The following is a 27,345-nucleotide window of genomic DNA, read 5'->3' on the forward strand; positions in this document are numbered from 1 at the left end:
TTATTTAATAGCCAACAGCCAGCCCCCCCCTGCCAGTTCTCTGGGAAGGTTTTTACATCCAGACCACCCCCCACACTGCTTACAGCTCTGCTTTAAACCCTTCTTCAGGCTTCTCTTCCTCCTCCTTTTCTTCCATTTCTCCCTTTTCCTTCTCCTTTTCTTCTATTTCCCCTTGCTCTTCTTTTTTGCTCTCTCTTTTCCTATTAATCTTCCCCTTCCTTTTATCTTCCTCTTCTTCCTCTCTTTTTTCCCTCCTCTTTTTATTTTTCCTTTCTCTCTCCCCTCCCCCCCCCCCCCCTTTTTTTCCCCTCCTTTTTTTCCCCTATTCCCTGCCCCCTTCCCATTTTTCTTTTCTTTTCTTCTCCCTCCTCTTCTTCCTCCTCTGGGTCTGCAGCCCAAGGACATTTACTCCCTGTCTGTCTGTGCACAGCCTCCTTCCCCAGCCAAGATCCAGCTGGTGGAGATGGAGCAAATGACATTAGCCCAGTCCCCTGGGTGGGAGCTGCTGGTCCTGTTGCCTCTGCTCATCTTCCTCGGGCGGCCAGCCACGGCAGGAGGGAGAGGACGAAGGGAAAGGTTAGGAGCTGCTTAGCAAGGAGGCTTACAGAGCAGCAGTGGGACAGCCACCTGCGCCATGCCTGCAGCCTTAAGGCAGCCATGGCCCTGCTCCAGTCTCAGGGCTGCTCCAGCAAAGTGCTGGTTGCAATATGGTCTCTTTGGCTCTGGAGGAGCTCTGAAGAACTGGGAGTGTTTCTTCTCCCTAGCTCCTGGGTCAAGGCTGCTGGTGACAGAGCTGTTTCTCAGGGAGCCTTCGGAGCCCACCTAGGATGAAGCCATGGTGAGGCACAGCCCACAGCAGAGCAGCTACAGGACCCTCCATGGGCTGGGGACAGTCAAGTCCTGCTCTGGGCTGTTGGAAGGTCACCCAGCTGTGTTTTGCACTGATAGAAAAGGTCTCACACTGTTCTCAGCAAGAGTGGCTGCAGCAGTGTGTGGCCCAAAGTGTGACCCTTTGCCCCAGGGGCTTCTTTCAGAGCTAATTTCAGTGCAGGTTGTGTTGGGCTACTGCCTACCCTCAAGTGCTGCAGCATGGTTTGTGCTGCCAACACCTGCACCAGGGAACACCACAGAGCTTGGAATGCCAAGGAAAATTTCCAGCAAAGTGTCCTTCTCTTTATGCTTCTTTTTACAGCCACAAAGAGCAGTTTGCCATCCTGGTGTTCCTCCAAGTCAGCATCCTGGAGGTCAGAGCAGCGAGCGGCTGGGGAGGTGTCTGGTGCCAAGCCTGTGTGTGAGGGAAGGAGATGCCCATCCCCAAGCTTAGGGATGGGATGGAATTGGAAGTGAGTGCTACAAAGCTGCAGGAACTGTGGTGGGAGTGGGAGAGCAGCCCCTGTCCTTCAACTTCCATTGATGATGATATCTGAAGTCATTTGAAAAAGCCACCCCCAACTCTCTGCTTTTCTGCCAAGGATTCCTGTGTGGTCTCCCACCTCTTGTTCTTCACCACCCCACTTGCAGAAGCAGAGAAAGACAAAGAGCATTTCCTCATCCTGCTGGTGCTGAGCCAGCCTTTGGGTGCTGGACCCCCAACTCAGGCCTGATGCCATGACCCTAGTGCAGTGCTGGGTAGGGCTGGAGGAACCACTTGCTGGGTGGAGACCTGGAGAGCTGCTCCATCCCTGTGCCCAGTTCCCACCATGGACCAGTCCTGCCTTGACCCAGCTCTTAAACAAGCCTGGGGGAGGACATGGGGCAGCCATCAGTGAGCCACCTTCTCCTTTCCAATCTCCTTCCAGTCTAAGCAGCGCTCTCATGCTCACCATGGGGATGCTACTGCACAGCTGCATGTCTCCAGGATGCTGTGGAGACCTGGTCCCCTCCTGCTGGCTCCTGGGCCACCACTCTCCTACTTTCCCCCCATATCAGCTTGACTTTGCCCCCTTGCCACTCCCTTCCTGCTCTCAGGAGCTGATGTTGGGCAGAGGCAGCAGTGAGCTGCTAATGATTGCCCTGCAAAGGAAGCCTTCTGATAGCTTCCCCTGAATTGTTTGCTCTCAGTGTAATTGATGAGCCTTTAATGAGTCTCCTGGGACCATGTGTTTGAAGGGAGCTCTTTCCTCTCCCTCCCCGAGGAAAAGGAGGTTTCAACTGATCTCAGCTCTCAGGGAAACGTGAATAACTCTTCTCCAGCTCTCTATTGTCATCTCCAGCCCTTGCTGGCAGCTGCCTGGCCGTGACTTCCCCACGTTTTACCTGCTCCTTTGCAACTGTTTTGGCAGCTCAGCAAAAGCAGGGAGCAAATCTTTTGGACAAAGCAGGAGGGGTGCTGAGCTTGGATTGTTTCTGGCCCATCTGTGCACAGGGAAGCAGGTAAAAATAGCTGGGCCACAGAGCAAGCCCCATCCTCTCGTGGAGAGGAGTTATATTAGGAGTTGCCTTGCTGGGAGATCACTCTGGCAGAGGTTTTGCTGCTGCCAGTGACCAGAGCAGGGATGAAGGAGGGGATGGCAATTCATTCATCCCAGGAGTAAGGATGGTGGAGCATAGCTGAACCTGTGGTGCAGGGGATGAAGGAGAAGGGAAAAGCATTTTAGCTCCCTGCTTCTTTCTGCTTGAACCAGGGAGGGAGGCTTTGGGGTTTGGCTGCTCTTGGCAGAGCTGAAAAAATGGGGAAAAATCCCTGAGTTAGGTCAGAGGGACCTGTTGTGAGTGGGGATTTCATAGAATGAGAGAATTAGAGAATTGTTTTGGTTGGAAAAGACCTCTAAGAGTTGAACCAGCAACCCACCACCACCATGGCCACTAAACCCTGGCCCCAAGTGCCATGGCCCCAGGTTTCTTGAACACCTCCAGGGATGGGGACTCCACCACCTATGTGGCAGCCTGTTCCAATCCCTGACCACTCCTGCAGCAAAGAATTTTTTTCCTATTCTCCAACCTAACCCTCCCCTGGCACAGTTTCAGGCCATTTTCTCTCCTTCTATCATCTGATACTAGGGAGAAGAGACCAACCCCACCTCACTCCAACCTCTTCTCAGGGAGCTGTAAAGGGCAATGAGGTCTCTCCTCAGCCTCCTCATCTCCAGACTACACATCCCCAGTTCCCTCAGCTGCTCCTCACCAGCCCTGTTCCCCAGACCCTTTCCCAGCTTTGTTTCCCTACTCTGGACACTCTCCAGCCCCTGAGCTTCCTTCTTGGAGTGAGGGGCCCAAACCTGAACCCTGTTTTCAAGATGTGGCCTCACCAGTTCCCAGTACAATCACTTCCCTACTCCTGCTGGCCACACCATTGCTGATCCGGGCCAGGGGATTCATTTTAGTTGGAAAAGACCTTTGAAAGCATCCAGTCCAACCATTCACCCAGCACTGCAAGGTCACCACTAAACCGTAGCCCTCAGCACCACATCTCCAGGTCTTTAGAACCTTGCAGGTTTTCACTGCTGGTTCTGTGGTAGGGATGGATGAGTTCTGGCAGGGAGGAACCATCCTCATTGCCCTCTGAGGTTTGGGTTGCAAAGAGAGGAGCCAGTTCCCAGGATGCTGAAGCAGAGGGCACTGGGCTGGCTGGCTGCTCCCATTCCAGAGGCTATTTATTTGACATCAGTTGACACTCCCCAGCTGTCAGGATCCTGCTGCCTGGTGGAAAGCTATTTACATTCAGAGCTGTCTTAAAGAGCAAACCCAAACCCAAAGCTCCCCATTAGGGGGTCAGACAGCAGAAGGGAGGAAGGGTGAAGAGGACATCACCCAGGCAGGTGAGCATCAATATTTGCAGAGTAATAATGTGTATAAATGCTCTTGGTCTTGCTCCTGGAATGCAATAATGCCTGCAATTGAGTTCATTGGCCAAATTGAATTTGGGCTGCTGTAGAAGTCTCTTTATATTAAGTGCTTTAACATACATCACCTGCTCAGGCTATCGATGAAATTCTATTATCCGCTCAGGGCCGGACGCAGCTCAGCAACAGAATCGGAGGGGAAAGGAAAACCTCCAGAAAGCAAAGCCAGGAGCAGGTAATAGGACCTGGGGCATCCGTCTCCAGCTATTGACAAAGTGTCACAAGTGGCTGAGGGAAGGAGGAGCTCTCAGGGTTTCTTGCTGACTCCCTCCCACCCAGCATCGTTCCTCCTCCATCTTGCTGCAGTGGGAGTGACTCACAGAGTGGGAAGGGTTGAAGGGACCTCTGGAGATCATTGAGTACAAGCCCCCTGCTAAAGCAGGGTCACCTAAAGCAGGTTGTCCAGGGTCACAATGTCCAGGTAGGTTTTGAAGGTCTCCAAGGAGCAGTGATGGCAGAGGTAGGACCAGCAAGAGGAGAGGGCTTTGGAGATCTGCCTTGATCTTGATGGGGGAAGGAGGAAGCAACAGAGAGAGAGTTGGGGTAGGAAGGAGGAAGAAGTCTGACAGATGGGAAGGAGGATGAATGAACACATCCAGGTGGGCCTTAAAAGTCTCCAGAGAAGGAGACTCCACCACTTCTCTGGGCAGCCTACTCCAGTGCTCTACCACCCTCAAAGTAAAGAAGTTCCTCCTCATCTTTAGATGGAACTTCCTGTGCCCAAGCTGATGCTCCTTAGCTCTTGTCCTGTCACTGGGGGACCACTGGGGAGAGTCTGGCCCCATCTTCCTGACACCCATTCCTTAGATATTTGTAGTAAGACCCCCCTCAGCCTCCTCTTCTCCACCTAAACACCCCCAGCTCAGCCTTTCCTCAGATGAGAGACATCCAAAAAGCTTGCGGAGGCTCAAGCAAAGCCAAGCAAGCAGTTTCTGGGGGGGGGTTAATTTAACTCTCTGACCAAGAGCAAGAGTTTTTGGTTTTTTTTTTTCCTTGCCTGAACTCAAGCTAATTCCAGCCTGGAGGAAAGCCAGGGAAATTCAGCCTTCTAGCTTCTCAGGGGCTGCCCAGCACAGAGGTGAGGACAGGCTGAGGAAGGCAGCGCAGCGTTGGCGCAGACTTGGCCGACCTTGACACGAGGATGCTGTTACCTCCTGGGACCCAAAGTCTGGCTGCCAGGAGCTGCAGGAGAAGGCACAGGCAGTGCTCATCCTGCCTCTTTTGTTTTTTGTTTTTTTGTGGGCTTCTCAAAGCTGCTGAGCAGAGGCAGAAGCTGCCTGTGGGATGCAGGGGGCTTGGGCTAGTTCTTAGGGGGGGCTGTTTGGGTGAGCCTGTGGCTGGTTTGGAGGTGGGGAAGGCTCTCACAGATCACTTATCCCAGGTTCCCCTCCAACAGCCAGCAGATCCCACTCTGCTCCTCAGGGAAAGGCACTTGATGGGAGCACTGATCACGACACCAAATCTAAGAACCTCAACCAGAGGCTTCATGGAGCAAACATTCCTCTTCCCTGCCTTCTAGAGACAGCTTTGTCAGAGAAGTCAAGACTGCAAACATCTACAGTTGGAGGCTCTCCAACAGCTTCATCAAGCTGAGTCAGAAGGAGGAATGTCCAAGAGGGGTGAAGCAGCCTGAAGGCAGCCAGGATGCACTTTGTGCTGGCACTTCCAGTTCAGGCTGGGCTGCAACCAGAGCTGCTGGTATTGCTCTGGCCTGGAGGACAGAAGAAGGAGGCAGCCACCAAGCTGGCAAGGAATTGCTTCATCTAAAGATTTGCTTCATCTGAAGGCAGAAAAACGAATCCCTTGCATTGAGTTCCACTGATGATTGACCAGGTGGAGTTATTGGTGCTTTAGGGGATGGCCTTGATCTTTCAGGTCTCCAGTGCCTGATCCTGGCTCTGGTGCTGGGATAGGGGCTGAGTAAATGAATTCTGCTCTGCTATCACAAATTCTCTGCTCTAAGTCATGCAGAAGGCAAAGCCTCCTGGAAAGCATCCATGGACAGCACCAAGAACCACACAAGGCGAAAGCAGAGGCGTGCTGAGGACTTCCCCCTTCAGTTCTTTTGTGTGAGCAGAAGGGAAGCCAAGGAAAGCCCCTGAAAGGCACCAGGTGAAGAGAGGAGAGGAAATCATAGAATCATAGAATTGTTTGGTTGGAAAAGCCCTCTAAGATCATCCAGTCTGAGAGCCTAACACCATCATGGCCCCAAGTGCCACGTCCAGACGTTTCTTGAAGACCTCCAGGGATGAGGACTCCACCATCTCCCCGAGCAGTCTGTTCCAATCCCTGACCACTCTTGAAGCAAAGAAAGTTCTCATCTCCAACCTTAACCTCTGCTGGCACAATTTCAGGCCATTGCCTCTCCTTTTATCACCAGATCCTAGGGAGAAGAGACCAACCCCACCTCACTCCACCTTCCTTTCAGAGAGTTGTAGAGAGCAATGAGGTCTCCTCTCAGCCTCCTCTTCTCCAGCCTGAACAACCCCAGCTCCCTCAGCCACTTCTCCTAAGACCTGTCCTCCAGACCCTTCACCAGCTTCATTGCCATCCCAAAACTGGAAACCTCATCCTGTTGGTGCCTCTTTGTCCTGAGCAAAGCCCGAGACGAGGCACTGCTGCTGCTGCTGAGCAACGCTCCCTCCTCCTGCCTCCCTCCAGCAGGACAGACAGACTGAGTGAGTGTGTACTGGGGGCAGGGGAGAGCAAAGGAGAGAAATCTTCATAATCAGCCTAAAATTGATTGACTTCTGCTCGATCTGATTTCTCCTAACTGGATCCACATGTCCTGGCCACGGCACATTAACTCCAATTACCTCTCATTAATGTCTCCGTGATGGAGCGCAGCTCGCTGAGCGACGGTAGGAGGGGGAGGAAATTACTCCAAAGGGACTGGGGTGTGTAATGGAAAGAGAAGTGGCAGCTTGCAGCCTGCTGAGTGCCAGCCCCAGCAGCCAGGAGAAGCTCATTCACCCATTGCTGAGGGGATGGCCAAGCTCACTGCTGTGCCGAGGAGAAAAACCGAGCGGCAAATGGAGGGCTGCGGGGAAAAGCCTTTCCCCAGCCTGCCTGGCACACACACAGCACACAGAGCGAGGGCTCACTCCTCTCTCTATTCCTGTCCTGACTCCTCAGCATCTCCAGTTACTCTGCAGATCAATAGGGACAGGATGGAAGAAGAAGGAGAAAAAAAAAAAGCCAACGAACACAACACAATGAAGAGAAAAAAGACGCCCAGAAGAAAGAGTGAAAATAAACTCAGTTCTGAAGGGAGAAAAGGACCTGGGCTGTGGGATGAGGAGATGGAGATGGAGCAGGCAAAGGAAAGCTTGAAGGACCAGCCCATTGCAACAACAGCCAGGGAGGGAGCAGTGACCCTCAGGCTTCACCAGACCCTCTGGAGAGCCTGGCAGCCTCCTGCACTGCCCTGGCTCATCTGGCCTGTGAGAGGAGGGAAGGCAGCCAACTCCTTCCCCTTCTCCCCATGCTGTTTTTGCTTCTCCCTAAAGCTCTGGTTGGTCGTGGTGAGGAAGTTTTCCTTGTGGGAAGCAGAGGGATGAAGGATGGGGGGTGCTTGGATGGGGCCCCAGCAGCACAGAGACCAAGGGGATCACAGAAACCTCCTTGAAGCCACCAGCTAAGGCTGCAGCATGGGAAACCACCCAAGCTCATGGTGTGCTCTGAGGGCAAAGCATCACTGACTGTGAGTATCAACTGGAAATGAGCTGCCATGTGTCCTATCACCCTGCGGGCACTGCCAGCTGCCTGCCAAAATCCTGCTGCCCTACAGGGGCACAGGCAATGCCACACACTGATGGTGATGTATGAGGTCCCTTCCAACCCAAACCATTCTAAGATTCCATGGTACTGATCCAGAAGCACATTGCCCCAACCCCTGGGCACTTGCAGGTGGACACAGAGCTGCAGCTCTGCCTGTGTGCCTGAGCTCCCTGGGGCTCCTCCTTGAGCCATCCCAATGATGGGCACCCTGAGACGCTGCCAGCCCAGCTGAGAGCCAGGGATTCTCATCCCAGACACCATGAAAAAAGCCAAAGCCAAAGCCAAAGCCTGTGCTGCTGCCCTCACCGCTGCCTCCTGCTTGCCCCCCTTCCCAGGGAGGAAAGGGCCCCCCACCCCTCACTGCAGCTTCCTTCCCCTTGGAGCCTGTTCAAAGGCAGCCTTGGTGGCACCTGCAGAACATTTTTGCTCGCAAGCCTCAGAAGCAACCAGCTTTGGAAGCCACACAAACGGCTCCTCTGTCACTGTGGAGATTCCTGTGAGCACAGGGGAGGGGAGGGGGTGCTGGGCAGACTTGTCCCCTCTCACCCAGAACCCACGAGCTGGGTGGGAAATTGGCCACTGGGCATCTTTCCACCTTACTTGGCTCTTTCTGCTGCTGCCATGCAGGGCACCCTAGAGAGAAATGAAAAAAAAGAAACCCGTCTGCCTTCCCCTGCCCCAGACCTGTTAGGGTAGGGGCATGGGGGGGTTTGGCCTCACCCCAAGCTTTGTCTGCTGGGATCTGCAGGACTGAGTGCAGATGATGCTTTGATTCTCTGATCTCTGATCTATGATTCTATGATGTTGTTTCTCTGAGTCTATGATTCTGTGACTCTATGATCTATGATTCTATGGTCTATGATTCTATGATTTTATGTTTCTATGATTCCATGATTCTATGATCTATGATTCTATGACTCTGTGATTCTATGGTCTATGATTCTATGAGTTTGTGTTTCTATGACTCTATGATTCTATGATCTATGATTCTATGAGTTTATGTTTCTATGAGCTATGATTCTATGGTCTGTGATTCTATGATTTTATGTTTCTATGACTCCATGATTCCATGACTCTATGATCTATGATTCTATGACTCATGACTCTATGATTCCATGACTCTGTGATTCCATGACTCTATGATTCCATGATTCTATGATTCCATGACTCTCTGATTCGCTAACTATGATTCTATGTCTCTCTGATTCTCTGACTCTTATGATTCTCTGACTCTTTTGACTCTCTGACTCTCAGCCCCCCCAGAAGGCACCCACAGCACCACAGCAGCCCTTTACCTGCCGGTGACCTCGATGTTGGAGACGGCGTAGAAGTACTTGTACAAGTTCTCCCTCTGCACGTAGGTGCCCCCCAGGGCCGGCCTCAGCAGCCTCATCCGCAGGTCGGTGACGGTGAAGAAGTCCTTCAGGCCCTTGGCGCTCTCCAGCCGGGTGTAGAGGTTGTCCATGTTCTTGAGGTCGGGGCCGGCGAAGATGGCGAAGCGGTCGCGCACCTGGAAGTGGACGTTCTTCTCCTTCTTGGAGCCCGCCCAGCGCGAGAACTCCTCGGTGCACAGCACCCTGTTGGCGCTGCTGGCGGAGAGGTCGCGGACCCTGCGCGCCGGCATGCCGAAGGCCTCCATGCAGTCGTCGGCGTAGTACTGGTAGGGGTGCCAAGTCCTGCCGTTGTCCAGAGACTTCTCCAGCATCATGGCGGTGGGGCGGCCGTACTCGAAGGTGATAACGATGTCGTCCGTCAGCTCGATGCTCTTGTTCCAGGACAGGGTGATGTTGGCCAGCAGCGGCTCCGGGTAGCGGCGCCAGGTCACGCTCTGCCAGTAGGTGGCCAGCCCTTCGGCCTCGCTGTCGAACATCAGCCTGGGCGGGTGAGCCAGGTCCGGGTTGGAGGCGTCGCACTCGTCACTGCACAGGTAGGGGTTCTCCTGCAACGACAGCCAGTGTCACCTGGGCACGGCGTGGGCATCGCTTTGACATGGTGTGGGCATCTCATGGGCATTGCGTGGGTGTGGTGTGGGTATCTCATGGAAATTGCATGGGCATGATGTGGGCATTGCATTTACGTGGTGTGGGCATGGTGTGGTCATCTTATGGGCATTCTGTGGGCATGGTGTGGGTATCTCATGGACATTGCGTGGGCATGATGTGGGCATTGCGTTTACATGGTGTGGGCATGGCATGGGCATCTCATGGGCATTGTGTGGGTGTGGTGTGGGTACCTCATGGGCATTGTATGGGCATGATGTGGGCCTTGCATTTACATGGTGTGGGCATTGCATTGACATGGTGTGGGCATTGTGTGAGCATGGTGTGAGCACCTCATGGGCATTGCATGGGCATCACGAGTGCCTGGCAGAGCTCACACTATTTGGGACCCTGGTTTTCAGCTGTCTGTGTCAGATGTTAGCTGGAGTGCTGTGCTGGGCTGTGCTGTTCTGTGCTGGGGGTCTGGCTCTGGCTGCTGTTGTTTCTGAACATGAGCTGAAGACCAAGAGTTGTGACTTTGGCTTTGCCTTTGCCATGAGCACTGCTGAGCTGCTTCCTTTGAGAGGCCCTTGGGGAAAGGCCTTCTCAGCTGGGCACTGGGGCAGTTTTCATAGAAAGCTCTTTCCCTGAGAAGGTCTCAGAGGAGCTTCACTTCAGCTTGGCCAAGTTACAAAGCTTATGGAGAGCTGTGAGCAGCTCCAAGCCCCAGAGCACATCCAGGCCTCCTGAGGATCCTGATGCTGAACAAGCTGGGGGAACACCACCCACCCCTGGTGCCTCTGAGCATGGCTGGGGAGGGAAACCATATTTCCCATCTCCTGGCTGGGATAGGACTGGGTGATAGCAGAGAGAGCAGAGATTTGTGTCCCTGGTGTCTCTGCTGTCCCCAGAGACCATTGCTGGCTTCTCAGCTCAAATGACCCAAACTGGACTGAGGTTGAGCTGGCAGGGGATAGGCTCACCCCATCCAGGACAGGATGCCCACTCCATGGGCCTGGGCAATGGCAGAGAAGGTGCAGCCAATCCCATTTTGCCCAGAAGTGACATTGCATGGCCAGGCTCTCATGTTTTGAAGGGAGGCTCACACACACATAGTGCTGACCTGCACCAAGCCCCAGGGTCATGCACCAAAGGCTGAAGTTTTGGAGGTGAGCATCATGGTTAGCTGTGCTGAGGGGCACATGGCTGAGTCCCAGCATGGGGGTTGGAAGGGATCTCTGGGGATCACCCAGTCCAACCCCCCTGCTAAAGCTTCCTGATAGGGGATGGAGCTGCCTCTGAGAGCAGCTTTACAAGAGCTGGCTGGTAGAAAGGGAGGAATGAAAATCCCAATCAGCTGAGGTGCTGGGGGCTCAGAGTGTGCCGAGACAACAGATTGGGTTGCAGTATGGTCCTCCTGCCAGGGTGGTCACACAGATGGCTTAATGGAGTGGGCCTGAAAAGACCATCCTGGAGGTTTGTTTTCACCTCCTGTCTGAGGGAGGGTACAGCAGGGCAGTGTCTCCATGAGCTCAAGTGGGAATTGACAAAAGGTTCCTCAATAAGCTCTCCTTGGTGTGAACAGAAGTCTGCAAGAAGAGAGCCTGGCTAGAGCACTCTTGCCCTGTGGCTTCCTTGTGTGCAGAGCCACCAGGGCTGCCAAAGCCCTTCAGCTGGGGTAAGATGGATCTCCACTCAGTATTTGCTGCTTGAGTTGCCCCCTTTGTGGCCACAGTGGTCACCCCCAGGGCTATGAGGTGGAGGCTTCCTTGAGCAGTGGCCAAATTACATGAAGGAAGGACTCTGCCACTAATTACAGTAAGAAAACATGACCCAGCCCAGTCAAGGGTGGCCTGGGTGGAAGGTGGGACAGACTTCCCAGGCGCAGCAAGGGAAGCAAGAGACTCTAACAAGTGTGATCCCCTCCCAGTGCCCAGTCTGGACAGACAGGGCTGGCCAGGTACATCCCTGGCAGGGGAGCTGGCAGGTCAAGAGCAGGGAGCAGCGGAGCCAGGACTCCACCTGTCTCCCATATGCTTGTCTCAGAGAACAGGACATGAAGGTGCACAGTCCCTGCTGTCCATCCCAGCCCCTGAACATGCTCAGCTCAGCAGGCAGCAACCTCAAAGATGTCTTTAGAGCCCCCTGATGCTCTGGAACAGCACATGGCTCGGGAGCTGCGTGGTGGGAATGGGGCAAGCCCAAAAATAACCTCGAAGTGGCAGTGCTGGAAGGTGGGGGAGAGCCTCAAAAGCCACCAGGCGAGTGAGGGCACCACGGCTTCCTCTGCTGAAGTGAAGGGTTCCTTTTTGGGGTTAGCTTTATTGAATTGTCCTTCCTCCACGGGCTGCTGGATGCATTTTCTCTGGTGGGGTGGTTTGAAGCCAGCCCAGAGGGCAGGGGGGGTGGGGGGGAGCGGAAGCAGATGGCCATCCTTTGGCTGCTCTCTTGGTCCTGCTAAGATCAGTTCTAACACTGCTTGAAAGGATTCCAGGTCTTATTTTTGAGTCTGGTTTCCTCCTCCAAGCCGTGTGTCCTCCAAAGAATCTGTCCAAAGTCTCAAGATATTTATGTCTTCAATCTAAAAGTCAGAATGCATTAGCCAGGCAAACTTGGTCTCAGGGAGCTTAAAATAAACCCAGCTCACTCGGAGTCTCACGCTATCAAACCAGTCGTGAGTGTCCTCACAGCAACGAGACACTGCAGGCTCCCAGCTCCCCAGCTTGCTCTCTCTGCTTGCTCATTTCTTGAGGGTGCACAAAAGATCACTGCAGCCTCCCTTAGCCCCAGCTCTGCCCAAAGGGGGAAACTGCAAGACCCTTGCTGAGGACCACCTGTCCCACCAAACAGCATCACAGGGGGATTGTGCCTCTGGGAGGTGTGCACAGGCTGGTTTGGGGGGGAAGGGAGCTTTAAAGCTCAGCCAGTCCAACTCCCCTGCACTCTGCAGCTAGAGCAGGTGGCTCACAGCTCCAAGCAACCTCACATGGGAAGGCTCCAGGGGTGGGGCTTCTCCCACCTCTCTGGGCAACCTGGGCCAGGGTCTCAACAGCCATGGTGTAAAACATTCCTTCCTTACATCTAGTCCAAACCTCCCTCTTCTGGTTCCAAACTGCCACCCCTGGTCCTGTCACAACAGGCAGTGCTTGCTAGAAGGTCTGTCCCCAGCTTTCTGATTGGCACTCTTGGAAGCCTGCTCTAAGGTCTCCCTGGAGCCTTCTCCTCTCCAGGTGAAACAACCCCAACTTTCTCAGCCTGGCCTCACAGCAGAGGGCTTCCAGCCCTTGGGTGGCCTCCTTGGCACTTGCTCTAACAGTTCCATGTCCATCTTGTGTTGGGGCTCCAGAGCTGGACCCAGCACTGCAGGGGGGTGTCTCAGCAGGGTGGAGCAGAGGGGCAGAATCCCCTCCCTGCCCCTGCTACCCACACTGCTGGGGCTCAGTCCCCAGGACACTGTTGGGGCTGGGCTGTGGTCACACAGTGCTGGCTGCTCTTCAGCTTTTCACCCAGCAGCACCCCAAAGTCCTTCTCCACAGGGCTGCTCTCAGGTATCTCACAGCCAGGACTGATCCTGGGGATTGGCCTGACTCAGGTGCAAGTGCTTGCACTCAGCCTTGTTAAACCTCACGAGGTTCACATGGACTCACTTCTCCAGCTGGAAATGTCCCAGTCCTGGTGCCTGCTGCTGCAGCCCTTGGGTTCTTTCCTTCTCCTGGTGCCTGAGGTCAGTGCTGGACAAGAAATGCTGCAAAAGGCACTTTCTGAAGGTGACAGAGGAGACTTGCTCCTTGAGGAGGATTTCTTAAGAAACAAGATATTGGTCTGACAAGGCAGGACGTTGACAGAGATCCAGGATGGTGACAGGGACCCAGGATGGTAACAGGCGTTGTGGATGGTGGCAAGGAGCCAGGATGATGACAGGGACCCAGCAAAACTGCTCCCACCTTGCTAAGGAGGGAGAGAGGGAAGGGGGGTGGAAACCCTTCCCAATCAAAGGCCCCAGTTTTCCGAAGCCCAGCTGGTTTCTAGGGCTCCTAACGAGTGCACAAAGTTGTTTTGCCTTTTTTTTTTTCCTCCTGGCATTTTGAAGCCTCCTAGCATAAAATTCTATATTTTTGTAGGTGAAATTACTTGATTAATCATTAAGCTGTTGAATATTTTAAACAAACCAGACATCTGTTGTGAGTGGTGAAAGCTGCACAGGAATCAAACTGCAGCTTGGAGGAGATCTCCATGCCAAAGGGAAGCTGGAAAGCAACTCACTCATTGGCTGCACAAGGCAGGAAAATAATGAAAATAACAATAATAGGACAGAGAGGATGAGAGGAAATGGCCTGAAATTGTGCCAGGGGAGGGTTAGGTTGGAGAGGAGGAAGAATTTCCTTGCTGCAAGAGTGGTCAGGGATTGGCACAGGCTGCCCAGGGAGGTGGTGGAGTCCCCATGCCTGGAGGTGTGCAAGAAACCTGTGGCCATGGCACTTGGGGCTGTGGTTTGGTGGCCATGGAGGTGCTGGGTTGAAGGTTGGACTCCCTCTCAGAGGGCTTTTCCATCTGGAACAATTCTCTGATTAAAAGTGGGGATGAAACCAGCCCAGATGTGAGCAAGGAACAGTAAGTGGAGGATGTGAAAGTTGGAGCTGCTCAGCCACAGATGCTGAGCACAGCTCCCCCCTAACCCAGTGTGGTTTGTCTAATGGTGTCTTGGCCCAGGGATCCCTTCTGGAGCTGCTTTGCTTTCAGGGATTGCTTCTGCTTGATGCAGTTGTGGTGCTTGAGCCAAGGCCTCTGCTCAAACCCAGCTCACCCTGGGACCAACTGGGTTTTAATTAGCCTCCTAGTAAGAGTGATGAGAAGGTCTCATCAGCTTGCACCAGCCTTGGGAATCCAAACCTTGTATTGTTTTCAGTTGGGGAGGGGGAAATCCTTGACTTTCATAGGAAGGTTTTGCTCTTTGCTGCTGTGTGGGCTTCTCTTGGATCCTTGCTTCTGCAGTGGGTTTGGTTTGGGGTTTATTTCTCCCAAGAACTTAGCTCTCAAACCCAATCAGAGCTCTCAAACCCAATCAGAGCTCTCAAACCTTGGGTGTCTCCAGGCTCTCCTGCAAGTTTTGCTGCTGGCTGGGGCTGGGGGCTGTTTAAACAGCCCTCTGTAGCCTGAAGAGCTGGGTCTGGGTCCCTCAACCCAAGGAGCAGCTTCCTGCAGACTCTGAAATGAGAGATCTGCTTACAGACCAGGCTCCTTGAGCAGACAGAAGGAGGTCTGATGCCCAGCAGAGGTTGTCTCTCCTGGCCCTCATGGAGCTGTGAGCAGCAGCTGGCAGCTGCCACTGCTGCAGGAAGTGGAAGGGCTGTGGGTGAGGAAGGTTTGCATGGAGCAAACCCCCCTCCAAGGTTTCTCTGTAGGTTTCCATCCAGTTCTGAGTGGCACAAGTAGTTCAGGAGGAAAACATCCCTGGTGGAAGCAGTGCTTTGCTGGCCTGCAGGCTGGGCAATTGCTGGAGAGATTCAGTGGGGCAGGCATAAACCTCTCCTTCCCTCCCTCTTGGGAGTGCTTGTACCAAGGAAACCTGAGTCTGAACCTCCACCTCCCCCAGGAGGGGACAATTCCCTCCTTAGCACTCACCCTGTCCAGCCATGATGGTTAAGGAGCCCTGAAGTGCATCCCAAGTCTCCTTTGCTTCTCACAGGTCACCTACAACCCTGCCTTTGATTGTCCACTCAAAGCTTAGCTGATGAAGTTCCCAGAGTCTCCTCATCACCTTGCAGAGCAACAAAGTCCTTAAGTTGGTATCAGGTTTCCTCCAGATCCTTCAAAACCTCTGTGTAGGCAGAATCCTGCCCTGCAACTGATCCCTCCTGCCCTGCTCATGTCCCCACCATGGACTGGTGCCATCACTGGTGTCCTGCAGCCTCCTTCCCTGAACAGCCTTGGCTGTCTTGGGGAGGACTGATGGACAGGGGAGCTGGGGGTCCTCACCTTGAGGGGTCTCTGCTCTGGGGGCTCTGGAACACATTTCCTCCCAAAGTTTTATTTCTCTCCGTTCCCTTTGGCCATCCAACACCAAGCTGGAGCTGCTTGCTGCAGGACAAAGCCAAACCAATTTCCTCTGTGCCCTTTGCTGCTGAGTTCCTCTGATTCATATTGGGATTGAGCTGCAGGGCTTTGCTTCACCTCCATCTCCTGCTCCAGCTTCCATGGCCCTGCTGAGGCTTCCCTGGCATCTCCATCCCTGTCCATGTCCCAGCCAGGCTGTGGGTCCACTCCAATGCTTGCCAGCACTGAATGGACTAGGGAAGATGCCACCCCTGACCCAAGCTTGGTGGCAATCACCTTTCTCCTCTCCGCTGCCACTGGTGAGTCCACACCTCGAGTATTGGCTTCAGGTTTGGGTCTCTGACTCCAGGAAGGACATTGAGGGGCTGGAGTGGGTCTAGAGAAGAACAAGGAAGCTGGGGAAGGGTCTGGAGAAAAGGGCTGGTGAGGGGCAGCTGAGGGACCTGGGGTGTGTAGTGTGGAGAAGAGGAGGCTGAGGGGAGAGCTCTCTGCAGCAACCTGAGAGGAGGCTGGAGCCAGGGGGGGTTGGGCTCTGCTCCCCAGTAACTACATATAGGACAAGAGGAAATGGCCTCAAGTTGCACCAGGGGAGGGTTAGGTTGGAGACTAGGGGAAATTTCTTTGCTGCAAGAGTGGTCAGGGATTGGCACAGGCTGCCTAGGGAGGTGGTGGAGTCCCCAGCCCTGGAGGTGTCCAAGAACCCTGTGGCCATGGCACCTGGGACCAGGGTTTGGTGCCCATGGTGGGGTTGGGGTGCTGGTTGGTCTGGATGATCTGAGAGAGCTTTTCCAGCCAAAAGGATTCTCTGATTTGATTTTCTGCACCCCACACTTGTGACAAGAACCAAGCAATGTGTGCTTTGGGGAAGGTTCCTTGGTTCCTGCTCCCATAACTGCTCCAGGATGTGCTGCTCTGCCCCAAACAGAGCTGCTCTGTCCTGGGAGAAAACGTGAGCTTGTCCTGATGTCATTATGGGATGTTATCACTCTTGCTGCTTCTGACCTGAGGGGTGACCTGCTCTGTCTGGGTGTATGAAAAGACAAGGTGATGTGATGATCAAAAATAACATTTGTGGGTAATTAAATCTCCTGCTTCAGGGCACAGAGCACAACCTGCCAGCGGGCAAGATGGGACTCCCAGAGAACTGGAAACCACTCTCAGACAATTAATTTTCACTCAATTCCTGGGCTGGGAGGGATCAGAGGGGTGAAACAACCCTAATTAATTGACAGTGATTATTTCCAGCAGCTGGCAGGTGACATAACTCACCAGCAGAGGTGGCCAGGAGCAGGGAGATCACTGAGGAGAAACAGGAGGTCCCTCCTGAGCCAGCCAGCTCCATGCTGGCTCTACCTGTGAGCCCAGGTAAGGGTCTGTGCTCCAGGGATGGGGGGCAGCCCCTGCTCCTCTTGCACTGATTATTCCATCTCTTAATGCACATAGAATCAGAGAATGTTAGGGCTTGGAAGGGACCTCTGGAGATGCTCTAGTCCAACCCCACTGCCAAAGCAGGATCACCCAGGGCAGGCTGCACAGGAATCTGTCCAGCTGGCCTTTGAAAGTCTCCAGAGAAGAAGACTCCACAACCCCTTTGGGCAGCCTGCTTGAGTTAAAGCCCTTGAATTAAAGAACTTTTCCTTCAGTGATGGTTACTTCAGGGCTTCACCTCCACAGGGAAAGGGTAGATCTGGATGGGAGGCAGCAGGGTCCAGAGCAAGGGATGGGATGAGATGGGATGGGATGGGATGGGATGGGATGGGATGGGATGGGATGGGATGGGAAGCTCAGGGTAGGCTGGTGGGGTGGTTTGCTTGCTCCTATGCCCTTCCTTTGCCACTTCCATCCCTCAGCCATCTGCAGTGGGCTCTTATTAGGGCAGAGAGAGCAAAAGGGGGGCAAAAAGCCCATGGTGGCTAAGGAGCTGTTTGCTGTTTGTGAGCAGGTAGCAGCAGAGCTGGATGAATTATTAATGGGGTGGAAATGGGGTCCCTCCACACAGCTGCTGCTAATTCTGGCTCTGCTGAATGTCACTCCCTCCATCTCCCTCTCTGGGCTGTGGTTTGGGGATTGATTGCTCCTCCACTTCCTTCCTCTTCCTCTCAGATCAGAGGTGTCCAAGCACAAGGTCACCCCTGGCTCAGGCACCAGGAGAGCTTTGCCTGCCTGTGGGATTTGGGAGAACATGAGTCAGCAGGAGCCAGCGCCGCTCTGGGGGTGCTCAGCGAGGTGCTTGGCTTTGCTCTTTGCCTCCTCTCCTTGGCCTGAAGCAGACACTCCTCCACTCCTCCATTCACCCACCCACTCCTTGGTCAAGGCTCTCAGGCTCCCCTGGGCCCATCTCTGCCAGGGAAGAGATTTGGCCCCTGCTTGTGGCTCCTCTTCCTCTTCCCCCTCCATCCTGCCTCTGTGCTCCAGAGCCATCTCCTGTGTGTCTCACCCCAGCTCAGCACTGTGCCCTTCTCCCCTCCAGCCATGGGGAAGCATCACTCTGCCAGCCAGGGTTGTGTGGCAATGCAATGAAGGTCCTGTCTCCATGTGGGGACACTGAGGCAGGGAGGAGATGTCAGGAGCAGGCCTGGGCTTCAATGGGAGCCCTGGAGCTCCACTTTTATAAAGATCAAGGTACCCCAGGCAACTGCAGCTGGGCAAAGTGGTGGCTCCCTCACCAGGTCTTGATGTGAGGGTGGAGGCAAACCTCTGAGGGTGGAGGCAAACCTCTGAGGGTCAAGCAAGCTTTGCTCTCTCCTCATGTTGTCTTAACTCTCCTCATGCTCTGCCCAGCACCTCCCTGAAAAGGATCTGAAGTGCTGTTTGCAGCCTGGATGGCACAACCTGTGCAGGAGGCTGACTTGCAGGGTGGATCTGGAGAGGGAGATGCTGCACAGGGGCCAAGCCCTGTGCCCTCTTGCAGTGCTCCTGCACAGACACAAATCCCTTCACGCCCACTCTGCCTAAGCCAGAAGCAGCCAGAAAATCTGGTGACACTCTGAGGCTGACCCTCCAGACTGACACCAGCCCTGCCCACAGGTGACCTGCCCAGGAAGGACCTGAAGATGCTGTTTGCAGGGTGTCCTCAGGACAGTGCTTCCCTTTGCAAAGCTCCAGAACAGCTCAGCTTCTGCTGCTGGAGCTGCTGCCCAGCACCTTGGCCTGGGAAGAGGTAGGTGCAGCTGCCCTGTGGGTGACACAAGGGTTAAGAGTGCCTGGAAAATTCCACTCCTAAGCAGATAATCCCATCCCTGCTGGGCACACACACACACACACACACCCCAGCCTGCAGCAGTGGTTTGGAGCAGCTCTTTCTTTGGGCACTGCTAATCCCCTGGTGAGCTGCTCTAACCTCAGCCCTCCTGCTGCCCTGGGCTCACCTCCCACCCACCTCCCCAGGGGAGCTGCACCCCTGCAGCTGCTCCTTTGGGGATTGTGGGGATTATGGTGAGGGTGGGGAGACACTGGAAGAGGTTGCCCAGGGAAGTTGTGGATGCCTGGAAATGTTCAAGGCCAGGTTGGATGAGGCCCTGAGCAACGTGGGCTAGGGGGAGGTGTCCCTGCCCATGGCAGGGAGGTGGGAACTGGATGATCTTGAAGGTTGCTTCCAACCCAAACCATTCTGTGATTCTGTGGAGTGACCTAGAGCTTGGGATTGGAACCTGATGTGAACCAGACCCCCCCCAGCCAGCAGCTGAGGACACATCTTCAGAGCTGCAGGTGCTTAACCACATTGACTTGGGGCTTGGAGCTTGGCTTGGAGCTTGTCTCCAAACCTGTGCTTTCTGTACCTAAGAACTGCAACCTTTGCTCTTCCCAGGGCACTTGCCTGAAGCTTGTCTACAAATTAAGCTGCTTGGATCCTGCCTCACCCCTTCTCTGCCCTTGTTCTTAGGAGGAGCAGCTGAGGGAGCTGGGGGTGTTTAGCCTGGAGAAGAGGAGGCTGAGAGGAGACCTCATTGCTCTCTACAACTCCCTGAGAGGAGGCTGCAGTGAGGTGGGTGTTGGTCTTTTCTCCTGTGTATCAGGTGACAGAAGGAGAGGGAATGGCCTGAAATTGTGGCAGGGGAGGGTTAGGTTGGAGATGAGGAACAATTTCTTTGCTGCAGGAGTGGTCAGGGATTGGCACAGGCTGCCCTGAGAGTCCCCATGCCTGAAGGTGTTCAATAACTGTGTGGCCATGGCACCTGGGGCCATGGTTTGGTGCCCATGGTGGTGCTGGGTTGCTGGTTGGACTGGATGAGCTCAGAGAGCTTTTCCAACCCACACAGTTCCATGACTCTATGATTCTGCAGCCCTTGTGTCTTGCTCTGGAGATGTCTCAGTGTCCACAGCCCCTAGCAGCAGGAGCAGAAGAGCAGCTCCTCGTGTGCTGGGCTCCAAGTGCATTATTGATTCAGGACTGAGAAAATGCTTAGGAAGTAGGAAAAGTGTCCTGCTCTAAAAGCTTTGTGCCTGGGAAGCTGCCCACGTGCAGGCTTTGCAGGGCAGCTCCCTCCACAGCCATGAATATTTCATCCTCTGAGAGGCCCTGATAGTCTGAATGGGGGAGGGAGCCAAGGCTCTCCTCATCCACAGCCTCCCTGGGCAAAACCTGTTCCAGAGGCTCCCCACCTTCACTGTCAGAGTTTCTTCCTAAACTCCAGTCTTAGGCTCCCCTCTTGCAGCTCAAAGCTGCTGCCCCTCGTCCTGTCCCCCCAAGCCCTTGTCAAAAGGCTCTCCTTCGAGGAGAGAGCCTGGAAAAGGCATCTGCTGCCATCTCCACCCAGGAGGAGGTTTCCCTAATCCATCCCTTGCCACCCCCTCGCCGTGATGCTTTCCAGCCTGGAATAAAGGGCTGGAGCCTTTTGGGTTGGTTCCCCATCCTCAATCTCTTCCCACCTCGGGGCCGCTGCAGAGAACATGATTTGAAGTGAGGATCAGCTGCTCCTTGCCCTCGGGGCCAGACCCTGGGATCTCCTGTTAGCAGCTGCTCAGCAAATTACACACTGCTGCTCTGCTGCCACAGAGGCTGCTCGGGAGCACGGCAGGGTCTCAGCGTTAGAAAAGCAAAGGTTTGATGGAAAATGAGGGGAAAAAAACTCGAATTAGAGAGTGCTGAGCAAACGGATTTCCCTCCCAGCCCATTGCAAGCTCCTTAAATGCCCAGCTCGGGAGTGCAAGGCAGGATGCTGCTCCCCTAACAAGGATCATTTCCACTTGCTGATGGAAAAGACACAGTGATAAAACTCCAGCTGTCAGGTGGATTTAATTGGTAGAGTGAGCAGGAAGTTTGCCTGCACCGTGAGGGAGGTGGGCAAGGATGAAGTGCTTAAAAGCAAAGCTTTGCTCTTCAACAGGGAACAGCATCCAGGTGGGAAAGGCTGGAGGGAACTGGTCCCTGGACAGTGAGGGTGGGGAGACACTGGAACAGGTTGCCCAGGGAGGCTGTGCCTATCCCATCCCTGGGTTCAAGGCCAGGCTGGATGAGTCCTTGAGCAGCCTGGGCTAGTGGGAGGTGTCCCTGCCCACAGCAGGAGGTTGGAACTGGATGAGCTTTAAGGTCCCTTCCAACCCAAACCCTGCTAGGAAAGGGGAGCATTTTCCAGTATTTTAATGCACTGGAGGGTTCAAGGGGGAAGGGAACTATTGGCACAGATGTAAAAACAAAGATTCAACTTTCCATCCCCACAACCATGACTGAGAGGTCCTGGACAGTTTGCCAGCAGAGAGTGGAGTTTTTGTGCTCCTGAATTTCAGGACAGAGACAAAATCATTGTCGCCAAAGCTGTGTAGGTCCTGCAAGGAAGGGCAAAGAGGAGCTCTTGATGCCCAGCCCTCTGCTAAAGCCAAGGGTGGGTTTGCAGCCAGCAGTGGCAATGCTGATTTAGTGAAGGAGGAGGAACAACAACCAGTTTTCTTGGAAAGAGTTTGCCATTTGACTCAGCTCAGCCCAGAGGTTGCCCTTGAGCCCTGGGATGGTCACAGGGCTTTGTGTTTCTCCTGCCTGAAACACAGCACAGACATTACCTGTGGACTGGGACATGGCTGTGGTAAGGCACCAGAGGGGATGAATCCATCCTGGAACCACCAGCTCACACTGCATCTTTAGAAATATTTTTGGAAGAGCATCTCTGAAGCAATTCCATTTTCCTCCTGACTTAAAAAAAACTTCAGTTTTAATCCTGCCCAAAGCCCTCACCCTTTGTTTGCAGCTGAGCAGCTAGCACTGGGCAGAGCTGCATGAGATGGGCTGAGAAGGGAGGGGAAGAAAAGGTTTCTGTGCCCCAAAGTTTGTCTGCTTTTTTGTTCCCCATTTTAGCAGCCAGTCCAGTTCTTGAGCAGAAGCCTTGTGACCACATGCCATTCAGAAAAGTTTAGCTAAGAATTGAAGATCAGGTTTGGCTGAATGTGTAATGAATAAATAAAGCCTTTCCCTTTCATGTCCCCGTGCCAAAGTCAACAAGCTCTATTAGCTGATGAAACAATGCTGACGCCACAGAAAAATACCCCTGACCCATCAGTATGGGCTGAGAGCTCAGCCTTGCATCAAAGGGCCTTGTCTGAACAAGAAATGCTGTCCTGACACCTCTGAGGGGGGGTGGGGAAAGGGTTCCTACCCCTGGGTGAGCTGGGCAGGGTGTGAGATGCCCTCAGCAGGGTGTCAAGGAGCAGCAAAGTCGTTTGGTGGTGGCTGTTGGCTCACAGGCAGCCCTCCAGCCACCTCTCCTGGCTTTGGCTGGAATGATTTGGAACCCCTTGAGCTGCCTGGAGCAGGGATTGGGGTTTTGAGGCTTGCTTGCTCCCTGCCCTGCTTGTAAACGACCCACAAATCCCATGTGTTTTTTTTCCTGGGTGCAAAATGCTGGGAAGGGAAACTCTCAAAGGTCTCTGCCTGGTGCCAAAGAAAAGCTTCATCACCTCAGAGCATCTCAGTGCCTGGGAGCACCCCACCAGCTGTGCCCTCCTCTTCCTCCTCCTTCTCCCCGGGAGGGTGGGATGGTGAAGTAACCCCACACCTCCTCTCTACCTCCCCACCTCGATCAGGTCACACAGGATGACATCCAGGCAGGTTTTGATCCAGAGGAGGAGACTCCACAGCCTCTCTGGGCAGCCTTCTCCAGTGCCTCACTGGTAGCAGCACAGCCCTGCAGGGAATGCTCCCTGCCCTCCTCCTCCTCCTCTGCCTGCCCACAGCGATGCCCCCCACAGGGACATCATCCTGCTCCCTCTTGCTGGCTGCCTTCAGCACAGGGGGATGTCTCTGTGCCTCTGGGTTTGATTTCAGCTGCCTGAGCAGGGCTGGTGTCCTGCTGGGCTGTGCTTTGCTCTGAGCAATGCTCCTTCAACCACTGGGGCAGAGCCCTGCTGCTCTGAGGGGCACCTGGGAGAGGTCTCAGCCCCTTGTGTGGCTCTGAGCTGAGCTCCTGTGAGAAGCAACCTGTTGCAGAAAAATAATTAAAACCTGAAGAGGAAGGATAAGAGGACACAAAAAGAGGCTGGAGGGGCTGCATGGGGCTTGTGAGAGGCACTCAACCCTCCCCTCCTGCAGGCAGGGGTGGGGCTGGGGGGGCAGTGACCACGATGGGAGGGCAGTGGCATTGATCAGTGGGCACTGACATCGATTTCTGTCCCTTGTTTCCTTTATGCAGGGGAAGCAAACCTGAGCTTGCATCCTCTGTGTGTCAATAGGTGTCAAGTCACCACCCAGCTCCAGGAATGGAAAGGTCATTTCTTGCTGACTCCACTTTCTTCCTGACCAGAAGGGGATGCTCAGCAGTAAATGGCCTCCAGGACAGAGGCCATGAAAATGTTCCTCACTGCCCTCCCAGCACATCCCACCCCAGGGCTTAAGCTGGGCCAGAGCTTGGAGCTCTCCTGCAGCCACCTGTGCTCTGTGCACTAAGTGCTGGGGGTGCTCCTTGCTCATCTGAGCAGGGCTGCTCTTCAGCTGCTTGGTTTTTAAACCTCTGATCCCTTGGAGAGGACATTGCTGGTGTGAGGTGGGGAAGAAAGGGCTGTGGGCAGGGTGGGATTTCATAACCCCATCCCCAAAACCTAACCTGAACCATCTCCCTTGTGTTCTTAGCTGGATTCCTCCTCAGGGAGCTGCTTGGGGCCATGGATGTGAGTGTTGGTTTCTGCTCTGGGAGAGGAGAGCTGGGCCAGGTACAAGCTCTGGGGTGAGGCAGGGACAGGAAGGCAGCCCCATGCTCTGCACTGATGTGACTCCTGTTCCTGCCTGCCCTCAGTGCTTGGAGTGCTCCAGCTCACAGCAGGCTGCAGGCTGCATGTGCAGCACCCAGCACCACCCAGCCCAGAGCAGAAAGATCTTAGCTCAGTGTTGAGTGAGCCAAGAGAGGCAGAGAGCTGCCTGCAGTTTGTGTCTTTCCCTTCCTTGGAGGTCAGCAGAGCTGAGGGCTTGGAGCTTCCTTGGACAGAAAGGGTTTGCAAATCCCTGCAGTGAATATAGAGTAAAGCAAGCTGGTGTCCACCTTTTGATCACAGAATTGCTTGGCTAGGAAAAGCCCTCCAAGATCATCCAGTCCAACCAACATCCAACACCACCAGGGCTACTACACCATGTCCCAAAGAGCCTTGTCCACACCTTTTTTGAACACCTCCAGGGATGGTGACTCCACCACCTCCCTGGGCAGCCTGTTCCAATCCCTGACCACTCTTGCTGCAAAGAAATTTTTCCTCCTGTCCAACCTAACCCTCTCCTGGCACAATTTCAGGCCATTTCCTCTCCTTCTATCACCTGATACCAGGGAGAAGAGGCCAACCCCCACCTCACCACAGCTTCCTTTCAGGGAATTGTAGAGAGCAATGAGGTCCCTGCAGCCAGCCAGCTAGATGGAAAGCCAGGCTGACCCCACAGCTAGCTCTTTTATCTGCAACCCTCAACTGAATCTCTTTTCAAATGATCTTTTAAAGGAAAAGCTTCTACTTAACAGGGAAAATGTCCTCCCTGGCACCACTGAGACCCTTTAGGCTGGTGGGAACTGCTGGCAGCATGATCTGATGGTCAGAAATGCTTGGCCTCTCTTGGAATCAAAGCAGTGTTTTTCTCTTTGATTTCCAAGAGGTGTCCTGAGCTTGCTGGGCCCAGGGAGGGTATTTTCCAGAGGGCGTTTGTGCATTCTCCAAGTGGGAAAAATGAGGCATGGGGTGCACAAGCCTGGATAATGCTGGCAATAGAAAATGGGGCTTCCTCCACTGATTTAGAGGGAGACCTTCCCCTTCTCATGATAAATAAGAGAAAAATAGACACTTTTTAAATAGACATTCCTTGTCTAGTCCTCACCCCAGCTGGAAACCCTATCAGCATAGCCTGTCTCAGTTCCTGTACCTGAAATAGGTGCTTTGGAGCATTCCCAGATGGCATTTGGGAGGGGATGTTACAGCCCTGCTGTTTTGCTCTTTGCTTTGACCCCTTGAACTCTTCTTAGCAATGCAAAGCTTTGTGAATTATGGATCAAAGGTTGCTGCTGAGCTTTGTGGTGCACAGAATGAAATGCAATGATTAATATTTAAGAGAAAATAAGTTAAGGATTTTAACTACCAGGGCAAGTGTTTGCCTGCAGAGCCCTCTCCCGAGGAGGCAGCAAGAGAGGCAGAGCTGCCTCTCCAGTGGTATTTGTGGCTGTCAAACCAACAGCCTGAGCTGCCAGTGAGCAGGGGCCATGCTGGCCTCCCCCACCTGCCCTCACTCTTCCTCACACTGAGATGAAGCACCCACCCCTAGTGCTGGAGCAGCCTTTGGGGATGGGATTGGTGCACACACCCCAGAGGCTTTAGGAAACAGAGGGTTGGATGTGCTCAGAGCAGCTCAGCTTGTGTGCTTGCTGAGGTCAGAGCTTTCCTCAAACCTTAACACCCCTAGATCAGGAGATTCTGAAGCCTCCCAGCTACTCCTCAGCATTCCAACATCATCCCTGCTCCAGGGCCAACCTCTTGGCCCCACACTGGGATGGGTAGGACACCTACTCCCCCTTCTATAGACCAGGAGAGCTCAAGGCAGCAGCCACCCTTGCCACCCTGAACTGAAATGTCCTTAAAACAGCATCTTTGCAGGACACTGCCTGTGCTCACCTGCATGCCAAGGCTGATAGAACTCATGAGAGCAAGAGGGAAACACTTACATGGGTGCAGAATCTCTCCGGAGGGTCCCCACAGGTGATTCCTGCCGGGTCCACCCGGACCGTCACATAATCCTTCATCCTCATGGCCTTGGGCTGACAAGCATAGAACTCCCATGATGGGCCATCATCTGTGGTCACCCAGGACTTGCAAATGTCATACTGTCCCATGGCCAAGGGGAGACAGTGCAAGAGGAGGGCAGCCAGGTAGAGCATGGCAGCTGTGGCCAAGCGCCGGACCCCTGGGCGAGGGCAATGCCGAGAGTCCTGAGGAAGGCAGCTACTGGGCTAGGGGTTGCTCTCTGGATCAGCATGGAAACTCCTCATCTAAGAATGATCCAGGCAAAGGAGATCCAGGATGCCCACAGGAATGATCCCACTCTGCATGCTCTGTTTGGAAAGTTTCTCTCAGCACAGAAGCCAACTTTGCAAATCAGTGAACTGGGAAAGTTTTGGCCGGAGCTGCCGATCAGTGGACAAAAGTCTTCCTTAGCCTCATTTCCCCCCCCTTTTATTGTACAAAAGGGCTTCCAAATCAGCATGCAAATACCTAGAGGTGACTCCAGTCAATCAATAGAAAGCTCAAGTTCTGAGCTGCTGATGAAATTTGATAGGAGTAAATTGGAGAGGCTGTGAGATGGTGCTGGATCAGGTTTTCCTCAACCTTCTTGTCTGCTGCAGTTGCGGTGCTGCAGAGAGCGCCTTGAACTGTGGTTTGCCTTTAGCTGGTGGAGCTTTTGAACATTAACACACAGAAGAGATCTGGCATCTGGTCATCAGAACAACTCTGACAGAGGAGGAGGTTCTTTGGAGTCAAAATCCCTTTCTCCCAAATGATGTTTGCCTCAACATAGTCGTTGGGTTGGTGGCGAGATCCATGCAGGTCCTAGTAGGATGCTGGACCGTCAGTGAGTTTGGCAGGAGCAGTTCTGTCCTTGCTGCTTCTCCCTCTGTGCCCTACAGCAGCAGGGAGACACTCACAGGAGAGGATTTGTGTCCAGCTCTGCCTTTTGGCAGCTGAGCATCGAGCTCTCAAAGCCTTCATCCACAAGCCATGGTGCTACCTGAGGTCTCTTTGCTCTTTCATGGTCAGGGCAAAGGGAGAGTTCATTAGCAGGCTGCACCTAGAGCAAATGGAAAGATAAATCAGCTGGGAGCAAGGGGGGACAGTCAGAGCAACAAGACTTGTAAGAGCAGGGGTCCCCCAGGAGCCCCAGCCCTCAGCTGGGCTTCCTGAGCCAGGAGCCAGGCTTTGTAAGAGGGAGATATACAACTTTAATAAAAGGAAATCCATAGTAGGATGCTCAGGGCTCTTCTGCTATCCAGGAGAGGAGGAGGACTGCTCCCCCATTTAAGGCACCTGGTTTGTAACAGCAGCTGGACAACAAAAGCCCTAATGGGTCTTCAAATAACATCAAGAAGCTATGGGTCATTAGAAGACAGAGAATATGTAGACAGAGAGCAGGGACAGACAGACAAATTGACAGCCTCAAAACGATAAGCAAATAACTAAGACGACTGGGGAGACAGATCCATCGTCCAGCATCCCCTCAGATGATTTATCTGAACAATAACATTTAA

General features: G+C 53.7%; 1 protein-coding gene across 1 annotated transcript in view; it reads right to left on the bottom strand.

Moving 5' to 3' along the window:
- The window catches only part of NTNG2 (netrin G2), a 45,351-nt gene extending 19,371 nt beyond the window's left edge, over positions 1–25,980 (bottom strand). Inside the window, exons 1-2 of the mRNA XM_054393442.1 lie at positions 25,768–25,980; positions 8,918–9,561 (exon numbers count right to left, since the gene is read on the bottom strand). Of these exons, the coding sequence (XP_054249417.1) occupies positions 8,918–9,561; positions 25,768–25,980 (857 nt within the window). The remainder of the gene's footprint in view (positions 1–8,917; positions 9,562–25,767) is intronic.
- Positions 25,981–27,345: the final 1,365 nt, after the last annotated feature.

Source organism: Indicator indicator, chromosome 28, assembly GCF_027791375.1.
Source record: "Indicator indicator isolate 239-I01 chromosome 28, UM_Iind_1.1, whole genome shotgun sequence".
Classification (NCBI taxonomy): domain Eukaryota; kingdom Metazoa; phylum Chordata; class Aves; order Piciformes; family Indicatoridae; genus Indicator; species Indicator indicator.